The sequence below is a fragment of the Schistocerca americana genome, chromosome 6 (assembly GCF_021461395.2).
Source record: "Schistocerca americana isolate TAMUIC-IGC-003095 chromosome 6, iqSchAmer2.1, whole genome shotgun sequence".
In the NCBI taxonomy this organism is placed as follows: Eukaryota; Metazoa; Arthropoda; class Insecta; order Orthoptera; family Acrididae; genus Schistocerca; species Schistocerca americana.
Genome location: NC_060124.1, coordinates 40,947,401 through 40,968,363, shown reverse-complemented (window position 1 = coordinate 40,968,363; position 20,963 = coordinate 40,947,401). Strand labels below are relative to the sequence as shown.

General features: G+C 40.7%; 1 protein-coding gene and 1 pseudogene across 1 annotated transcript in view; one reads left to right on the top strand and one right to left on the bottom strand.

Moving 5' to 3' along the window:
- Nucleotides 1-20,963, bottom strand: part of LOC124619213 (long-chain fatty acid transport protein 1-like) — a 330,911-nt gene that overhangs the window by 103,749 nt on the left and 206,199 nt on the right. Inside the window, exons 2-3 of the mRNA XM_047145433.1 lie at nt 10,306-10,456; nt 8,272-8,509 (exon numbers count right to left, since the gene is read on the bottom strand). Of these exons, the coding sequence (XP_047001389.1) occupies nt 8,272-8,509; nt 10,306-10,456 (389 nt within the window). The remainder of the gene's footprint in view (nt 1-8,271; nt 8,510-10,305; nt 10,457-20,963) is intronic.
- LOC124620914 lies at nt 19,036-19,132 on the top strand (annotated as a pseudogene).

Sequence of the window (20,963 nt, the reverse complement as noted above, 5' to 3'; positions counted from 1 at the left end):
TCCAGGACTGTAAAAGCCATACAGGATTTTCTAGCAGCATGTATGGAAGAATAGTTGCAGTATTTCTAGTGCCTGGCAAATTATTACTAGATATTTGTACCAAAATTTGCAGAAGTGGGATGGCTGCGTATTTATCTAGTGAAGAAATGGGTGAAATTTCACCTGTCAGTGGAGTGTGAGGGTGCGTTCAATTGGTTAAATAAACTGTTACACACTGGACTGACATTATTTTTCCCAAATTATGAGAAGAATTTGTGGTGTTCCATGATACGAGCAGTCATGTGCATGGTTGTGTATTAAGCCAGCAAGTGGATGGGGTAGAACATCTGGTCACTTATGCCTTATGAAAACTGAATAGAGCAGAAAATAACTACTCTATAATGGAAAAAATTATGTTTGATTCTTGTGTACAGCATAGCACACTGTAGATGTTATATGTATATGAGAAAGTTTAAAGTTATGACAGTTCATGCAGTATTGTGATAGTTATTAGGATTAAAAGACTCATCCAGTCATTTAATGTGCTGAGTGGCAAAACGCAGTGATTTTTATTCTAAGGTGATTCATCAACCTCACGAGTCACAAAAAAATGACAGAGGCCTCAGTCAGACATTGTATGTGACAATGAGAAGGTTCCACATCACAGAATGGCACAGGACAAAAGCAGGTGATGCGGTCTGTAAGTTTTTTGAAACACAACCAAAGTTCATTTTCTATGACACAGTGTTATGTAAACAAACAAAACTCTGGCCTTGTATTGTTTAAACAGAAGCCAGAAATTCTGAGATAGTAAGGTTGGTCATCTTAGGTCCTTTTTGGCAGATGCTGAAAGGGGATCTTTATGTGTTAACAACAATAGATAATTTTTCATGCTTCATAGAAATGATATCTATCCCAAATCAACAAACCAACACCATGGCACAAACCATGGTTAACAACTGTTTATTTAAGTTCTGTACACTGGAGACTAAACTTTGATTATGGACTGAAGTGTTAACTTCATGTCAAAACTCTCAAAGTAGCTTTGTCATTTTTTATGAATTTATAAATCACAAATAAGTGCTTTATACCTCCAAGCAAACAGTAGAAGCAAATGGATTCAACAATATGACAAGGAAGATGTTGAGCCAGTGTGTCAAAAGTCAACATAATGACTGGGACACACTATTACCTTATGCAGTGGCAGCATACAGTTCAAAAAGCACATAAGAGTAAGGGAGTAATGAATGGACAGAAGATGCCATCACTATTTCAGATGGCAAAACCCAGAATTTGGGGAAGGGGGGGGGGGGGGGGGGGAGAAGATGATGCATATGTGCAGGATTTTTCAAAAACATTACAAACAGTGTGGTACCAAGAGTAAAATGTGAACACACAAGACTTAAAGTAGCAGGAGCAAATGAGACACTGGAATGCCAACTTTCCCAAGTATTGTGTAGGGCAATGAGTGATGCTGACAAGCTATTACACTCTGGAGGGAAAAGCTAAAGATGATTTATGCTAATTACCAAGGTCTGTAACAAGGGGTCAATATGGTGTTGCTGGTAAAAGTGGAGCTGCAGCTCCCTACTTGTACAACAGTTGTCCACATTGGGCATATTTGATCCTTTAAAATTGTGTTGGACACTTTACTACCATTATGCGAGGGGCAGGGGAATAAGAAAGTAAAAGTGGCAGGACAAAGTGAGCAAGCCACTCTCACTTATATACATTAAGATTAAGAGATAGGCCAACGTAGAGAAGAGAGAAAGTAACTGGAGAAGCAGACAGTAACAGCAGATAGAAGTACTAAGTAGTAAACACTTAACCAATGAAACAGGGGACTTGAGATAAATTTTTACATCTACACATAATAAGACTTGTTTCGAAGAAAGTGGAAGAGGTGTGCCACTGGCAGAAGGAGTAGACTACAGTACTCCCCTATATGGTGGTCCAAACTGTCACAGGGATATGCAAATGAAGCTATTTCTCAGGGGAACAGACACGGGCTGATGCTCAGGGGACATCCTTGTAACCTACGCATTGCAAGAGTTCTGCTATCCTGACACACACTTTTACCTTCAGCTGACAGAACTCCCCACTTTTTCCAGAAGTTCTCCCTGAAAATCACTTTTCACCATGAAGAACTGTTCAAAAAAAGGCCCAACAGTACCGACCAGCTGCCATGTCATCCTCAGCCCTTACATGTTACTGGGTGCAGATAGGGAGCACACCCTTCTCCCAGCCGTTGTCAGTTTTCCTGACTGATGTTGCCACTTCTCAATCAAGTAGCTCGTCATCAGGCCTCTGCCTGATTACAAACAGACTTAAATTCACAACTCAAATTACAACTTGTTAGTAATACACATAGGATTGAAATGTTCCAAAGTTTTTGGCAGACTCCGCCTCTACTTCATTAAACACTCTTAGGTCAATGTTGACCATTGCTATGGAACTCCATCATGGAGGGGCTCCACGGTGCAATGCATGGTGCTGTTGACTCTATGGCTACTTGTGATGATACAGTTTCATCATAAGATGGTCTTAATCTGCCATACACAATACCCCAGGAGCACTCTAAGAATAAATCCAAATGCAATGAACTCGATACTCAGACTAACCATAGTAACAAAACTTAAATTTGATTGCCTACGGACTAGCCACAATTTCTCAATTACATCAGCTATTGTGGGGTCAGATTTATACAAACTCCCGAATTATTAATTTACGTCTTTGTACCCTCACACCATATTTTCAGAATCATCACTGAATGCACTCAGTGTATGACCGAGTTGTACCTTCCACCACCTGCTAAGAACAGGGGCCCTCAATGGAAATAGAATGATCGGAATTACTGAACAGTGAGATACTGCCAAACAGGACTCAATCTGACATCCTAAGACAAAAATTTTGTCTACCAGCAACAACAATGAGACTATGGCTCTTAACCAAACTTATCCTCTGCCGTATCTACCTGGCAATTTTTTCAAAACACTGCCAGCAAAGAAGCTAACCTATCTGAATGCTACCCTCAATCCCACCATATTTCGTTCCTTCAACAAGCTGTTAGCTGCAGATGATGGGAGTTTTAGCAAAGAATAGATGTTCGAACACATCCAGCAATATGGCAGTTGATACCAGCACCAATCAATGGTAATGGGAATTTCAAACTTGAGTCATAGTCATGGCCTTGGCTTATGTGGCACATGTCCACCACCAGCAGAAAGCCATCCACCTACAGAATCTCCCAGTCCATTACCCACGAACCCAATGGGTTGATCACGGGGTTTAACCAAAATGAAGGAACATTCTGGGTCTACCTCTCATCATACATCATGCAGGAGGAAAATTGTAAGCATGGTAGTACCCTATTTGTTTTAGTAATTCACATGTTCAGCAACAGCCTGAAATTTGGAGGAACAAATTTTCCCAGTGGGCCTGAGCCTGCTTTGAAACTGGGGGGAAGGGGTATGCGGGTCACTTCTAAGGTAATTCTGCGGTGGTCACTGCAGTAGCACTGGCAGAGAACCATGCAACTGACGTTCTACCATCAGTGGTTGACTGTGTTACTACATGGTGTAGCAATGCAGAATTTCCACAGCTAGGTATATGATGGGAGTCTCAAACTGTTGTAACACACATGGCCAGAGGGAGTAGAAATGCTCCTAGCTCTGTCGGTAGCATCATTCCTTTGGCATAATGTATTCGACCTGTGCTGTCTCTGTACCAGTTGTGAAAAGCCAGCCAAGACTGAATGCAGTCCTATTTGAAAGCTATTGGACCTGCATCAGTTGGGATACTGAGAGGCAGTTCATTTCCCTATGAACTCTGCTTCTAAATTAATAACTGGCATGCAACAGATTTAACAATATGAAAGAGGTTGTTTTGGTAACTGAACCAGGAGACACTAACAGTAAATTAAAATCTTGGCCCATGTGAACATAAGTCCCATAGTGCTTAGAGCCATTTGAACCCAAGTGAACACAAAATTTATTCCAGTCTTATTCAGTGTGCATAGTGTCAATCATTGACAACATAATACTTAATTCAGCACATGACAAAAATAGCATCCAATAAGAACAGGTTACTGATATACACTAGCATTAATTAACTTGGCAAAGTTTTGAAAAATGGAGATACGGGTCAAGAACAATCAACATCCTAGAATATTAACTCTATGAAACATAGCCAGGAAGACATGCATTGATCGTAAGATCATACCAAAAATGAAATGAAAATAACATGCAACTAACTACCCCTGCTTGCTTGATCTTGGATGAGCTTTCATGAATCTAAATACCGCACCTAACTTTGCCTCTTCCTAACCAGCTAATGCCACTTGATATTCTCACCGGTATTGTTGTGTCAACATACATACTGCAGATGGTGTAGGTAGCTGTCAATGAAATTGTCAATACTCAGACCACCTTACAAATATGGAATTCTGCTTACTGTTGCATTGTATCCTTCTGTGTCCCCAAGCAGAAAAGTCTGCCCTAAGTCTGGAATTGAAGCGTATTCCTCTAAACCTGAGAAAGTAATGATGTCTAAAAACCGCATCTCCTGTCCCTGCTCTGCATCAATCCCATGCCAGAAGATATCATTCACCAGTGAAAAAAATTCTGCACAGGATTAGCCAATGGCATTGGCCTATGGCATAATTGTTGCTGTTATTCTACCACAAAGAACTGTGGAAAAAGATCTCTCCAATCAGCTGGCATTCTGCCTAATCTGTTTTGAGAACACATTAGGGGCTGCAGACCTATGTCATTGATTCTCTTTTTAGCCCACAAATCCATGGTCCTCCTGCATTCAAATTTCACAAACTGTGCATGATTTCACCTTCAGAAATTTTTCCCGGGTCTCATTGTAAAAGTGGTCATTTATAAGGGGCGGTCAAAAAGAAATGAGCCAGAGGCATAATTACAGAAACCAGTACCTGTGTGTTAGAAGTATTGACCCTGGCTGTTGAGACACTTATGCCACTGTGACACAAGGTGATGAATGGCAGTCTCATAAAATTCCCGGGGCAGCAATGTTAACTAGTTCTGCACGTACAGCTGGATGTAGTCATCTGAGGTGAATCGTTTGCCACCCAGAGGCTTTTTAAGGGGACCAAAAATGGTGTAATCACAGGGGGAGAGGTTCGGACTGTATTGAGGGTGGCTGAGAACCTCCCATTTGAATTTCTGCAGGAGCGCCATGCATTGTCGTGGAGCATAATGACCCCATGGGTGAGATTGCCTGGTCGTTTAGATTTGATCGCTTGGCGAAGGATGGTCAAGTTTTGTGAGTAATGCTGGGCATTCACTGTTGTCCCACGCTGCAGGATGTGAATCAGAAGGGGGCCATCTTGGTCAAAGAAGAACGTCAGCATAGGGGCAAACGATGCACCTCGGACGACGACATCCAGCTGTATGTGCAGAACTGGTTAACGTCGCAGCCCCTGGAATTTTATGAGACAGCCATTCACCACCTTGTGTCACAGTGGGTCAAATGTCTTAATAGCCACGGTCAATACTTCCAACATACAGTTACTGGTTTCTGTAATTATGCCTCGTTTCATTTTGAAGGTCCCTTATATTTGCTAAGAGCAGGTCTCCAGGGTTCAGGATTTTAATGTTTTTGTTGGACTCACGCACTGTACCTTGTGTTCCTTCAGCTCATAGAAAAAGTTGTGCTGACTGCCAGAAGAGTGACAAACAGGACAAAAAGGATCAGCGCACACTCCACTGCAGAGTGAAAATCTCATTCTGGAAACATCCCCCAGGCTGTGGCTAAGCCATGTCTCCGCAATATCCTTTCTTTCAGGAGTGTTAGTTCTGCAAGTTTCGCAGAAGAGCTTCTGTTAAGTTTGGAAGGTAGGAGACGAGGTACTAGCAGAAGTAAAACTGTGAGGATGGGGTGTTGAGTTGTGCTTGGGTAGCTCAGTTGGTAGAGCACTTGCCCGCGAAAGGCAAAGGTCCTGAGTTCGAGTCCCGGTCCGGAACACAGTTTTAATCTGCCAGGAAATATCTCAGCCTCATCATCAAGCAGCATCAACAACTAGCAAATATGTTGATTTATGAGCTGCCAGCGAGTCCTGATGGTTCCAGACTTTAAATATGATCTGCCCAATGGGTGCCATTGCCTGACACTGACACTCTAGCCAGCTTCTGAAGGTCCTGGTTCCATATGGGGCCTGCACACTTCCCACCAGCATTCCAAAGCACCTGTAGTACTTTTCCCAGCTTGGTCTTTTGACACTAAACCGACAAGGTGACTTGCATCAGCAAGGTCGCTGCACAGCTACCCTGTCTCAGCACACGTTATTCACTGCCTGCTAGCCATGAAAAACATCTGGGCCATATACTGCTTGAAGTGCTATATGAAAGGCTCAAGTAATAAATAGTGTTTTCCTTCAGTAGGAATTCCTGAGTCAGCACTTGCCAGAGAACTGGCTAAATCATATCACAGCTATCCACACATGCAACTCTGCAGCCAGAACTGGACAACCCATAAAATTGGAGTCAGAAGTGGCTGTGCTATAACAAGGGGGTACCTACTGTTTTCTGTTACATTTAGAAGCAGATTCCACCTCTTGCGGTGTGTTCTGTCCCTATTACCAGTTTAATTTTTGCTAATTTGTGTTTAGAGGGGATAAATTCTGAAGTTCCTCTGATGAGTTGGAACTAGTACCGTTTAGTAGGTCTTATGGACTGCCGAGAATGTGTTCAATTTAACTCTAAAGATCAATCTTGGTGCCAGAAGTAGCAAGGAACATACTGGTTCATTCATGTACAGTTTCAGATACCTGAGCAAGCCTAATAAATGGACTGTGGCAGTTGTCCAAGAAGTCCCTAGTTAATGAGAATTTTGGTTCAGCAGCTCAATCATCTTGTAAGATTTCACATAGGAATTCTACAATTCAGCCTACTTGTAGATCAGAATGGTGAAAATACTGTTTATGTTTTTTTTTTAAAAAAAAGGACAAAGTCAGAGGATTCAATGCATTCTCTCTGTAACCGATTCTTGTAAATTTTGTCAGAAGTGTGGGATCAGCTTGTTCCCATGGTTTTATACTTTATCATTTCTTTGCGCACCCCTCAATGGGGGAATAGTTTCCGCCAAATCTGATATTTATTAATGTGAGGAGAAAGATCATCATAGGTTTCATTTTGGGTGGGCTCTGGTCGAGAAAGTTGTCAGTAGCCCTCCTTACATGAGGGATATTTGTGTAAAGGGATAGGTTTAGTAAATGGATATGTGTAGAGTGGGCACGAAAGAAGCATGGGTTTAAGGTTGCTCAAGAAATGGTTAGTGAAGGGACACAGACAGATGGGCTGCCCTGTAACAAATAATACTCAGTAACACAGTAGCTATACTCCTAACGCCAACTTTACCACCAAATTCTTCCTCCTCCAAACCACCCCTTCCCTTCACTATTTCTTGGTGTCATTGTTTTGCTTTAGTATTTTTTTTTTCTTTTGAATCATGTTCAAATCTTCTGTCTTTTCATTTGCTGCTTCCTCTCCATAATTTCCTCCTTATTTCTTTTTCTTTATTGTTTCCCATTACTCTCTCATCACAGACCATATTTCAGTATATTCTTTCCTTTTCTTTGACTTACAGCTATACTGGCCACTTCTCAACTTTTCAAATCTTTATTGTTGAAACATCAAGGTTTCACCATATAAGCACTTTATTTAATATAACAACAGTCTTAAACTTATTTTAATACCTGCCTACTAATAGCAACAATAACAGAATTTTGGTACTAAGATGACAATAACATGCCCTAGTATTGTACAAAATTTGCCACTTGTGCCAATTACAGTATATTTACCAGTGCTGCTGTATTTACAGGGATCATTTGAGCTTCAGTTGGAATAAAACCATATTACTTATACAAGTGATGTTTTCCTTGTATCCTATACTACATGCACACTTGCTGTACACATTGTGAATGGATGGATAGGTGGATGGATTTAAAATTGTTGGGTATTAAACAGCTTGGTCATCAGCATCCTTTCACAAGGTCATGGCGCTGCTTAATGTGGACTACTTATGTTAGAATGAAAAGCAAAGAGCACATACATAACGATAGCGACTGATAGGCCAGGATAGTGATGTCAAATACTTGTAATTAAAACAATTATGAAAATTCTTGAAGTTATTATCAAATTACTTGTTATTACATGTAACAAATTATTACTACATTCAACAGTTCTGGACACACAGCGCTTTATCTCACTTTCATTGAGAGTTAAAAGTGATAATATTAACTTTGTATATAAAAACTGCACAGCTTACCTTCTGCTAGCTCAGAGCCATAGATGAGACCAGAGCTATTGGCTGCATTAATACAGTGGATCAGCGGACCTTTCCGTAAATTAGAATTTATGAGTGCTGTTACTACACCGATCTTTGCTAGACCCAGCCATATAAACACAAATTCCGGTCGTGAATCCATCATAAGAGCTATTGTGTCATTCCTTTTAAATCCTTGACTTCTAAAGTAATTAGCAACTTTGTTTGAATATTCATCCACCTGAAAAATGATAATTATTCAATACGTTGTAACACAATATATACACTTTCAAAAATGAACTTCCTTCTATGTCAAGGGTTCCCAACTTTGACTCGACTGAATCGAGTTACCGTACTTTCCTATGTAGCACGCACATCCGTGTCGTCATATTTTATACATTTCTGTCTGGCACATAGATAGCTAAAACTTCGAGAAAATTCGCGGCCATTCTGGTGATCTCGATATGTTATTCTGTCTGGCATTTGTTTGAGGAAAGTCGTGAATATTCTACTGTTTTCTTGTACAGAGAACCTTCGAGGTCGACAACGGAGGAGGATCAACTTAATGCCTTAGCTCTGACATTCATTGTCCTATTGACGATGTAATTAACCAATTTGCCAGGAAGAATAGGCACACAGAATTCATCATTTAAGGAAGAAAACCACAATAGTAACTTTTTTATATCATAAGATGACATTGTCTTGTAACAGTGTATAATCAGTTTAAATAAAACTTTCTTAAACTTTGTGTGTGACTTGACTATTTTTTATTAAGGTAAAAGTAAAAATAGCTCAAGATATCTTTAGTGCCCCATCCTTGACGTTTTTCTGTATCCGCCGCTGCCCCTGACTGTAATCAGATATTAGCTACTACGCCTGATGTCCCGCTCCCCCCCCCCCCCCCCCCCCTCCACTATCGTCATTATTAGTACCTGACAAAAATTTAGAATGAAAAATGATATTCTTTGACCACTCTTATTTTTAAAATAATGAAGAATAAATGATATGTAGGTGTTTTATTTAGCCACAAACTAATGAGACTATCAGTATTTCTTATTTTAACACTTTTTTTTAATAGATGAGTTACATTTCTGGAGTCAATTGATTGCTCCATCCCTTACTTCTGAATTGATAGAAACTGAAGAAATCAGTCTGCCAATGCTTTGTGCATGACCACTGCCACTAACAATAACAGTAATAATAATAATAATAATAATAATATGGTAGAGGTCCTACAGCAATGTAGTAGCTATTACATAGTTACTGTAGTGTTGGGCTCTAAATTAGCCCATTTATCCATTATGAAACAAATAATGAAGCATTTAACTTACACAATCATCATTTCGGCTTCGTAACCATTCTCAAGTGCATATGGAAATATTAAAGTATGACTGACATGTCTGTGACATGTCATCTTTGACCTGTCAGACCTAAATATTTCAACATGCACCTGAGAATGGCTACAGAGCCAAAATCATGATCATATAAAATAAACAAACAATTAACAGTCAAATAGCGAAAATTTCTTTAAAAAAATTCTACATGACTGTGGTCCCCCATGAAGGAAAGATCATTAAATAATGCTGCAGTTCCTGATTTATTGCGGGAACTACCTACAACTTGGAGCAGGCTTTTTCATACATGATGTACTACATGTACACGCCTCAATTTCACTTTCATAAATGCATGGCACAAATCATTGCTTGTATTTGAAAAAAGTATCTTCTTTTCAGTAATTTATGTAATCAGTTTTACAGTCTTATGAAATAGTGTTTTACAGTCTTATGAAATAGTGTAATAGTAATGATCTTTTAAAGATAATTCAGCTTCGTGGGCATAATACAATTGAACCCCTTTGTTTTTACCCCTCAGAAAATTACATTTTACCCTTCACAATATAATTAGCCCCAGGTTCGGACCTACTGTTCTATGTCATTACATACAAGTGACAATTAGAAATACAAATACCGAAGTGGAGGTAGTATATGATTTGCATGTCAAAGTAGTAACTATGTCAACATAACATTGTAATAATACCTGGGAAAATGTCCACAGTTTCTTCTCAAACCGGAAGGCAACTTTGTTTGGATATGTCCTTGCCACTTGCACAAAAATCTTTGGAACTGTCTGTTTCTTCTTTTCCCACCACCACAATCTAGTGGTGACAACTATGTATCTCTCCAATATCCTAGTAAACAAAGAAAACTCATTAGCTGAATTCTGCAAATCATGTTATTTCTATTGGCTGAATTTCATTCTGACTGTGTTGTAGAAAATAAGAAAACACGTGACAGTACTTGACTTCAACAGAAGAGTGCATAAGTCAAGATCAGTGCTGTACATTGCAAAGAAATTTAAACCATGGTAATGTCATTCAAAACTGCATGTTCTACACAATAATGATTGATTGTACAATCAGTGCTTAGCCAACATTTTAATGTTTGTGAGTAGGATGGTAGTTGATGCTGTGATGGGGAGAGAGAACAACTGTGATGGTGGGAGAGAACAGCTTGGGTATCTAATGCGCTCTCACTTAACTATGAGTGAGCCACTGGGGATCACAGAGACATATCAAACTCAGTCCGGTAATTGAGTGTGTGTCTTTTACTAATATGCTTTAAAAGAGTACTTAACAGGTAGGCATCCTGGATCATCCAAAAATGACTAAGAGCTATGACATGCATTTATGACATATGCTGTTGATCATGATCTGACCCCAGATAAGGCCTGTAATTACTGCAGTCATAGGATGGATGATAATGTCAACTGATGCATGCAGAATCCTCCATAAAGGTGATATGTATGACAGGTGACCATCTATTTGTGTACATCTCACCACCCACCTCCAGGCAGTAATGTTTGTATGCAGAACCCTTCATTAAGATGATATGTATGACAGGCAACAAGCTATTTTTGTATATCTCTCCACTCACTTCAGAAGGTAGTGTTTGCAATAGGCATTCTGACATGTATATTGGAAGTTGTGTCAGTTGTAGGACACAATTATAAAAGACATCTTCTGATTTATGTTACAAGGAACAGCAGAATTGTTTTGATTTAACAAGAGGTCATGACTCCGTGTCATATATCAAATGAGAAAGGGGTATGTTCAAAAGAGATATTGGCCAAGTGAGTGATTAAGTGTTACTATGTTCTGATGTGTGAGCCCCCCTTTCCATGAAACATGGATTTGCCATGGTGGGGCTGCTTGTGTTGTTCAATTATATAGATAACTTTACCATAGGTGCAACAATATTGGAGCAGTATCTGTGAGGGTTCAGAGTAACATAAGGTTTCAGAAGGTATAATGATGATGGTATCTCCCTTGCTAAAATACTTCAGAGGTGATATAGTCCCCCATTTGAACTTCAAGGCAGGGACAACTCAGGAGGATGTTGTCATCAGAGAAAACAAATCTGGTGTACTGCATGTTGGAGTGTGGAATGTTAGATCTCTTTATCATGTAGGTACATTAGACAACCTGAAAAGAGAAATGGATAAGTTGACGTTAGATGTAATGGAAATCTGAGAACTGTGGCAACAGGACGAACAGGATTTCTTGTCAGGCGAGAACAGAGTTATCAACACGAAGTCAAATGGGGGAATGCAGTTGTAAAGTGATGCAACAACTGCAAGGAGGGGCAATATCATATTCATATTTCAGAATAATGTAGAAATAAGTGTCAGAATCAACTATTTGATGTCAATGTTTAACATAGTTTTTTAGTGATTAAGCACTTAAATTTTATAGGCGTAATTATTGCATGTCTGTTACCAAGGTGACCCAAGAGATGACAATAACATATTTATGTAACTCAGGTATAGGGCTATATTTCCCATTTTGTGCTTTGAAAAGTGTGAAAGTTACCATTTTCTGATGTAGTTTCTCTATGGGAAAATTTAATCAAACAGAAAATTTATGGTAGTCAGTTGATGTAGAATTTAATTCTCTACATCTTTGGTAGCTTCTGCTTTTCCAATTTAACACTTAGTTTTGGAAAAATTTGGGAAAAAAAGAAAGCTGTCTGAAATTTTGGTTGTTTTCTTTTCATCGCAGTTGAAGCTCCACTCAGATATTGGAACAAACTCACATTATTCATATCAGAGCCCTACATTAATTTTCGCAAAGCAAACCCCTTTTTGTAATTAATTTTACTGGCCTAAACAACGTACAGAACAAATCTTATAGAATTCACAGGGCAAAAGCGCAACAACTCTCACTGTGACAACAGAGAATATGTCCGCACTGCTATCAACTGTCATACTCATATTTATCATCTTCAGTTGGTTTTCGACCAATCTCCCTTCAAAACTTTTCAATCAGGAGTATAAAATTTGGCATGACAGCTGAAATGCTTATTTGTATATGATGCATAATGCATTGACAAAGCCTGTTTAGTATCCTCTAGTTGTTATCCTGACTGACCTATTTGAGTTTGTATTATATGCTGTATTCAACTGATTGATAATCTAAATTATTAGTAGGCTAGATATTTTTTTGTGGTCGCATAAATTTGAATTTTTACATTGTGCCAAAGATCTTGATTGTATGGTTGACATACATGATTCTATGAGTTCATGGTTCACAACAATGACTAATGTTCATTAATGAAGTGGAAGCCACAACAAATGTGCTATAGAAATAAAATTCAGCGTTACAAGGGTCTGTTCATAGCTGGTGATAGATAAGGTTGTACAGTCAATAATTCCAGAGAACCTTTGCAAAGAAGGTTTCATGAATTAAAGTAGCAGGGCGTAGACAGTACTGTGTACAGTACAATGTAAACTTTCCCTATTATTTGAGAAGTTATTAGAATGAAGTTGCTGGAAATAAAGAGAGATTTTCCAACAGCAAGCTGTATGGAATTCAAGGAAGTAAGGATAGAGTTGACGTTGAAATGGGTCTGTTTTACATTATGGCAAAGACCACCTATAGCCACTGGTCATTAAGAGAAAAACTGTGATTTCACAGATTTTAAGCTTAGACAGAAAATAAAAAGGAGATTAAAGTAAAAATGCATGTTTGTCTCTTATAATGAAACATCAGTAAGTGATAAGCTTGCAGCCAGATCATACACTCTTCCTAATATTTTAGTGGTCCATCTTGGACGTCACCTTCAGGTGAGAACACTCTTTGATAATCTCGCTGTTCCAGTAAGACTGTAAGATCTGGACACAAACCCATCAAGAGTACTGCAGGAAAGGCTATGTATTGACAACACCTGATAAGTTTTCACCAGATAGTGCTTTTTGTGGTGGGTCTGCAGACAGTTAATATTAATAAGACAATACTCAATCCTCCTGCATCAAAATTTGTTAACAATGAGACAATTCTCACAAAGTCTCTTTAAAATAAGGAGGATATCTATTACAGACAGGATAATATTCCTATATTGAGAATATGATGAATCTTATGACAAACGGAATTCCAACACTATTGGACTTAAAAGGGTCCTAGCAGTTGTACAAGGGGGAAAAAGTTGTGCATACAGTTCAGGTCTAGACATAAATTTTTCATGAGAATGTAGAGATAAAATCATAACAAGCATTTTGTATTAATTTGTAATTTATCCTCTTTATACAACGGTTACCCAGAGTAGTATAATTGTTACAGAATACATAAATCACAAGTTTGAGCTGTTGCTAGGTGCTGTATGTCCAATGAACTAGCTACATAATCATTTGCACCATTATTTTTCCATTTCCTTTTTGCACTGCCATAGCTCTTGAATTAGTTTGGCATTGGACTTCTTTGGCTTTCGGAATTGCTTTCAATGTGAGCTTTCCTCCGATTTGCATTTTCTGTAATTCCAAGCATATTTATGATACCTTTTGTTATTTTGTAATGTTCAATTTAATACCAATTTCCATTTATATTCTGACAAATATTTTTTTTGTATCACTCTGGATTTTACTAGTGCTCTTCAAGTTCTTCACAATGACATCCGAATCAGTGTCCCAGATAAATGTGTTTCCATATTACAGTAATTTATAACTTTATGCAAAGCTAATTCATAACAATCATGTCCATGTGAATACACTGGCAGGACCAGAGGCTCAAGTGACACAAGTCCTCAATTGGGGTGTCAAGCTGGAAAGGGTGCCAGAGGCACCACAACTGTAAGAGTTCGATACAAGGCGTAAAGCAATTAGTAGTGGTCGCTTGGGGTGCCAAGCTGTGAGAGGTGCCATTGACATCCAAGTGGAAGATTGTATACATTGTTATCATCATCAGTAGCGTCCGTCCCAGGTACCTGAGTGGTCAGCGTGACAGAATATCAATCCTAAGGGCCTGGGTTTGGTTCCTGGCTGGGTCAGATATTTTCTCCACTCAGGGACTGGGAGTTGTGTTGTCCCAATCATCATCATTTCATCCCCATTGACGATCAAGTCACTGAAGTGGGGTCGAATCAAAAGACTTGTACCTGGTGAACCCGTCTACCCGACAGGAGGCCCTAGTCACCCGACATTTATTTTATCGTTAGTAGCAAAAACTACACGCATGGAAGTGTATGTGAGAAAAATGGGGGGAAAAGGGCTGCCAAATGACAAGTTCATTTGTGTCAAAAATGTTCACGGACCAGCCCTATTCACTTGAACGGCCACGTCACAGGCATTGCAAATATCGTGTGATAAACAAGTACTGCAGACATGATTTAGGTGTCCACTGTAAGCTCAACCTTCATTTACGCATTATTAGTCTCCTAGTTATAAGCAAACCAAATCTGGCGTTAGTTTTTCTCAAGAAATTTTGACTGATGAGTGAATAGTTTTTTTCACATCAAAAGAAAATTTTTGGTTGGTGTGATGAATAAATGCAGCAATACTCTTATATGATAGAGAAACAACCCAATACTACCAAATTACAAGATATGTGGTGAACATCTTGGGCATGTCACATCGTAAAAGTGTTTAGCGATAATGTCAAGAAGTTGACCTCAGGTAAGATCAGTTTTGGTTCTGGAGACATGTAGGAAGCCACAAGGCAATACTGGCTATGTAGGTTAAAGAAAAACAAAACCACATATATAACATTTGTATGAGGGGTGTTCAATACGTAATGTAACACATTATTTTCTCAAAGCAGGTTGGTTTTATTCAGGATGTCAAAACACCATATTATTCCCCACTCTTATGGCTGCAAAACATTATTTTCCAACACAATTTGCAATCAATGAGATGGCCTTGTGGCTACCTTACCGGGAAGGCCTGTACACCCGCTTGGTACCACTCTGGTTGACGTTGGAGTCAATGTCTTGCTGCATCAATAAACTCCACATCATCCACAACTGATTCCTATGGAGTACCTCCTTCATTGGGCCAAACAGAGGAAAGTCGGAAGGTGTAGAATGGATGAGGAAGAACAGTCCAATAGAGTTTTGTGAGCACAAACTTGTGTGAGGCCTCGCATTGTCATGGAGAAGAAGAGGTTTGTTTGCATTTTTGTGGTGACAAACACACTAAATCCATTTCTTCAGTTTCCTGAGCGTAGAACATTACACTTCAGAGTCGATCATTGCAACATGAGGAAGGGCATCAAACAGAATAAGCTTTCAAAGTCCCAGGAGACCATCGCCATGACTTTACCATCTGACGGTGCAGCTGTGGACTTTTTCTGAGGAGAGGTGCTGTGGCTCCTCCCCGGATTGTCGTTTTGTTTTTGATTCAAAGTGAAGAACCTATCGTTCATCATCTGTAATCTGTCACGATCAGCTTCGCAACCTGCACACAATTCCGCACAGATGGTCCTTTGTTGCTCTTTATGGTCTTCAGTTAGGTGGCAATGAACCCATTGGGCACACACCTTTGAGTACCCCAAATGGTGGATGAGTGTGTCAGCACCACCAACAGAGACGTCCAGTTGAGCTGTGGGGTGTTTGATTGTGATGTGTCTATCAGCTCGAATGAAAGAATCCGCACGTTTCAACATTGCAGCAAGTTTCAACATGGCAGGCATCACAGCTCTGTGCAGAGGCCAGCACATGGGAGACCGGACAGGCTTGCACGACCTTGTTGTAATAATAACAGACACATCGCCCAATAACTCACCCTCCTTTTTCAGTACAAGGTCTCTGTAAACATTCTGCAAGGACCTTTGAATATCTGTGATGCTCTGTTTTCCTGTCAAAAGGAGCTCAATGACAGCTCTCTGCTTGGAACGCACCTGTGTTGCAGACACCATTTTGAAGACTAAGTATAGCGCCGCCATATAGTGGAACTTCATGAAACTACAGGGTCTGAAGTGGGAATATCCTATGATGTCCCACAAAAAATTCAGTATTTTTTTCAACCGAAATTGGCCGAGAAAAAATGTGTTGCATTACTTACTGAACGCCCCTCACACGTTTTTAAAAAACTTTTGACAAATCCGACTGGAATACACTCTGAAATTCTGAAGATAGCAGGGTATATAACACAGGGAGCGAAAGTTTCGCTACAGTTTGTACACCAGTCTAACGTCAGCACTGAAGGACACGAAGTCAGGAATCTGAATCGTCCAAAACTTTGCAAACCCAGCCGTTGACAGATCAAAACTATGGGAAATATACCGTCACTGAATTTACTATCCTCAAAATTCCAGCCGTTACAGAGGTCTCTCTCATACCACACACACACACCAGTTATTCCAATCGATTTACCCATTTATTTTAAGCAACTTCAGTTCCCAATCAAGTTTTAGTTTGCAACAAGGCGCAAGGTCAGATAGAGGGGGCTAGAGGAGACGGACAGAAAGGTGGTGGGGGAAATAGACATGGAGAGGGAGAAGAAGGAGAGTGAGGGGGGAGAGGAGGATATTGCCAAGGAGAGGGGGAGGAGAAGATAGACAGAGAGAGGGTGGAGAAGGAGATTAGAACATATATATTCAATTTCCATACATACTTAGCAACGGCAAATCGTTGGGACGTTTGATAGTGTAAGATAAAAGTTGAAAACGATAAAAAATTTAAAATGCGCTTGAAGGCTGTACCTACACAATTCAGTTACAAAGGCATTACACGAGAAGTGTTAATTTGCATCACAGTTGCCACATAAGTTTTTACGTGTTACCATTTAGTGTAGGATGTTATATCAAAAGTAAAGAGGATACAATATAAAACAAGCTTGAAAGCATACAACGTGAATGTAAGGTGACTGGGATAAAAATGTAAGAAGTGATGTCCTGGAAGAAGATATACTTGGTGAAAATAAAAATATTTAAAGGTTCCCCCGGCCAGCGCCGAGCCAAGCCAAGCCAAGGCAGGCTCGAGCACAGGGTCGAAATCGGAAAGACAAAAAGGTAGGAGTGCCAATACTGCAATATCGTGCCACACAAGTGACATCACTGCAACACATCGCTTCAGCCAGATGTCTGCATCGCCAGTTCAGCAAGATAATCTCACTGTGGAAGGAACACAACGTCGCTCTAACAGCACTGTAAGGCGCAGTAACGACACACACATCTTACACAAGAACGCCTTTCAGCCCACTGATATTGCGAAAAAGCGCCAAGCTGAAGAGCTGAACGTCACAGTTAAGACACCGAGGTGCAGTGAAGGCTGCTGACGAACATAGAAAACGAGGCAAAATTTTGTTATCCTGGCCAGTACACAACATCGTTGCGTCTGACAGATAACTATAAATGTTGAGTTCCCAAGCCCTTCTGTCTCCCATTTGTAGTTAGCCAGCATCGAGACAGGTCCTGTGACGCACTGAATTCTGTTCGCCAGATGACTACTGCCTCCGAGACTGCAGCCAGTCTACTGGACTTAGCCATTGAGAACTGCCAACGTCTCATCTGCTGACTTAAAGGCGTGGAGCCTTCTACCTCACCTTCACTGTACTTGGGAGGCACGCTAGCTGCTGCTGCCTACGACACACACCCCGTGAACAGACACTGGTGTCCACGGCCTTGCTCTGGTGGAGAGGCAATGCCATAACTCTCCACTACTATCGCTATCCCTCGCAGAGCTGCCGGGAGATTACTGGGGGCACTCCCTACAAAGTCCACGAGTGTGCTTAGTCGGGCTGTTGGGCGCCGTCTGCCGCCAGATTGGCTGCCTACCCTACAGGGCGTCAGCTGTCGTGACAGCTCCAGGGCAAAGTACTGAAGACTGCCGAGCTGTGCGCGTCAGCGTAATCGTCTCAGCCTGCTGTGTTTGCAGCCCTTCTCGCTGCTGTGGTATAAATTTGTAATTCGCTGATGCTGTCTCATTATCACCCACGGTACCCGACAAGCCCTCACAACCATGCTCCATACTTTGACATCCTGTTTCGTACGGGTCACAACCCACCGACCCCTACAGAAATAAACAGTGGAACACAATGACGTGTCCTGGGATAGCGATATGCGCATATACTGAATGCAGTAGTATCTTGTACATAAGGTACAAAAGGGCGGTGCATTGGCGGATCTGTCATTTGTACTCAAGTGATACATGCTTTACGACTTGTAATGGCTGCACGACGGGAATTCTCAAAGTCTGTTAAGACTTTGACAACAGGAAATGGTAGTTGGAGCTAGACAAGTGGGACATTCCATTTCGGTAATCATTAGGGAATTCAATACTCGGAGATCCACAGGGTCAAGGGTGTGCTAAGAATACCACGTTTCATGGCATTACCTCTCACCACGCAACGCGGTAGCCGACGGCCTTCACTTACCGACCGACAGCAGTGGCGTTAGCTTAGAGTTGTCACTGATAACAGACAAGCAACAATGCGTGAAACTACCGCAGAAATAAATGTGAGATGCACGACGAACGTCAGCACCGGCGCTCTAGAGGTGCACTTGCTTCGGCGGAACATATATTAAAATTGGAACGATAGAGAGAAGGTTAGTGTGATCGCTGCGAAAGGATGACAAGCAAAATCGCGAAAAATTATTACAAAAAAGGGGTAGCATATTTGATTAGTAAACAAAACATCCTTGGTCCCGGGTTCGAACCCCACCACCGCTTAAATTTTGGATAAAAGCATGACCAAAGGCGGTAGAAAACGCACGGCGTAAGAAGTCACCCTCATTCTGCCAACGGTCTTGTCAAAGAGGGTGAAGGAACACACAGATGTTCAAGGTTCTCTTGCCCTTGGGGTGAGAAACTGATCCTAAGGGCGAAAGCAAGCAATATTCAACGGCGTGAGGATCCATAAGGCAATGGAAACCACTGCATTAAACACACATGATGTTCATCCACAGGGCATGTGGCTTGTAACTGAAAAGTGTCATGATGATCTGTCCATTGGCAAAAGATTCCAGAACAGTCACCCAGTCGGATCTCCGGGAGTGGACTGCCAAGGGCAACGTGATCATGAGAAAAAGATTGAATAACCAAAGAAAGGATAACGTCTACGAGTCGGGGCGTGGAATGTCAGAAGCTTGAACGTGGTAGGGGAGCTAGAAACTCTGAAAAGCGTAATGCAAAGGCTCAATCTAGACGTAATGGGGATCGGTGAAATGAAATGGAAAGAAGACAACGGTTTCTGGCCAGATGATTATGTCGTAATATCAGTAGCAGCATTAAATAACGGGAGTGGAATTCGTTATGAATAGGAAGGTTTGGGCAGAGAGTGCGTTACAGTAAACAGTTTAGTGACAGGATTGTTTTCATTAGAATCGATAGCAAACCAACCCCGACAACAATAGTTTAGATACACATTCTGATGTCACAAGTCGAAGATGAAGAAATGAAGAGAGTATATGAGGATACTGAACGGGTAACGCAGTACGTAAAGGGATATGGGAATGGAATAGTCATGGAGGACTGGAACGCATTTGCAGGGGAAGGTGTCGAAGAAAGAGTTACAGGAGAACATGGGCTTGGTATTAGGAATGAGAGGAGAAAGACTAGTTGAGTTCTGCGATAAATTTCAGCTAACCACAGCGAATACTCTGTTCGAGAATCACAAGAGGAAGTGGTGTAGCCGGTCACGGTGGCCGAGCGGTTCTAGGCGCTTCAGTCCGGAACCGCGCGACTGCTACGGTCGCAGGTTCGAATCCTGTCTCGGGCATGGATGTGTGTGATGTCCTTAAGTTAGTTAGGTTGAAGTAGTTCTAAGTTCTAGGGGACTGATGACCTCAGATGTTAAGTCCCATAGTGCTCACAGCCATTTGAACAATTTGGAGTGGTATACTTGGAAACGGCCGAGAGATACGGGAAGATTCCAGTTAGATTACATTATGGTCAGATAGAGATTCCGAAATCAGGTAGTGGATTGCAAGGCGTACCCAGTTGCAAATATCACTATGTAGTAGTGATAAAGAGTAGGCTGAAGTTTAAGAGTGTAGTCAGGAAGAATCAATACGCTACGAACTGAGATACGAAAGTACTATGGAATCAAGAGATACGCTTTAAGTTCTGCAAGACTATAGATACTGCAATAAGGAATATCTCAGTACAGTTGAAAAGGAATTGACATCTCTAAAAAGGGCAATCACAGAATTTGGAAAGAAAAATATAGGCACAAAAAAGGTAAATGCGAAGAAACTATGGATAACAGAAGAAATACTTCAGTGGATCCATGACAGAAGGAAGTCCAAAAATGATTAGGAAAATTCAGGAATACAAAAACGCAAGTCTCTGAGGAATGAAATAAATAAGAAGTGCAGGGGAGTATTGACGACATGGCTGCATGAAAAATTGAAGAAATCGAAAAGAATGACTGTCGGGAGGACTGACTCAGCATATAGAAAAGCCAAAACAACACTCGGTGCCATTAAA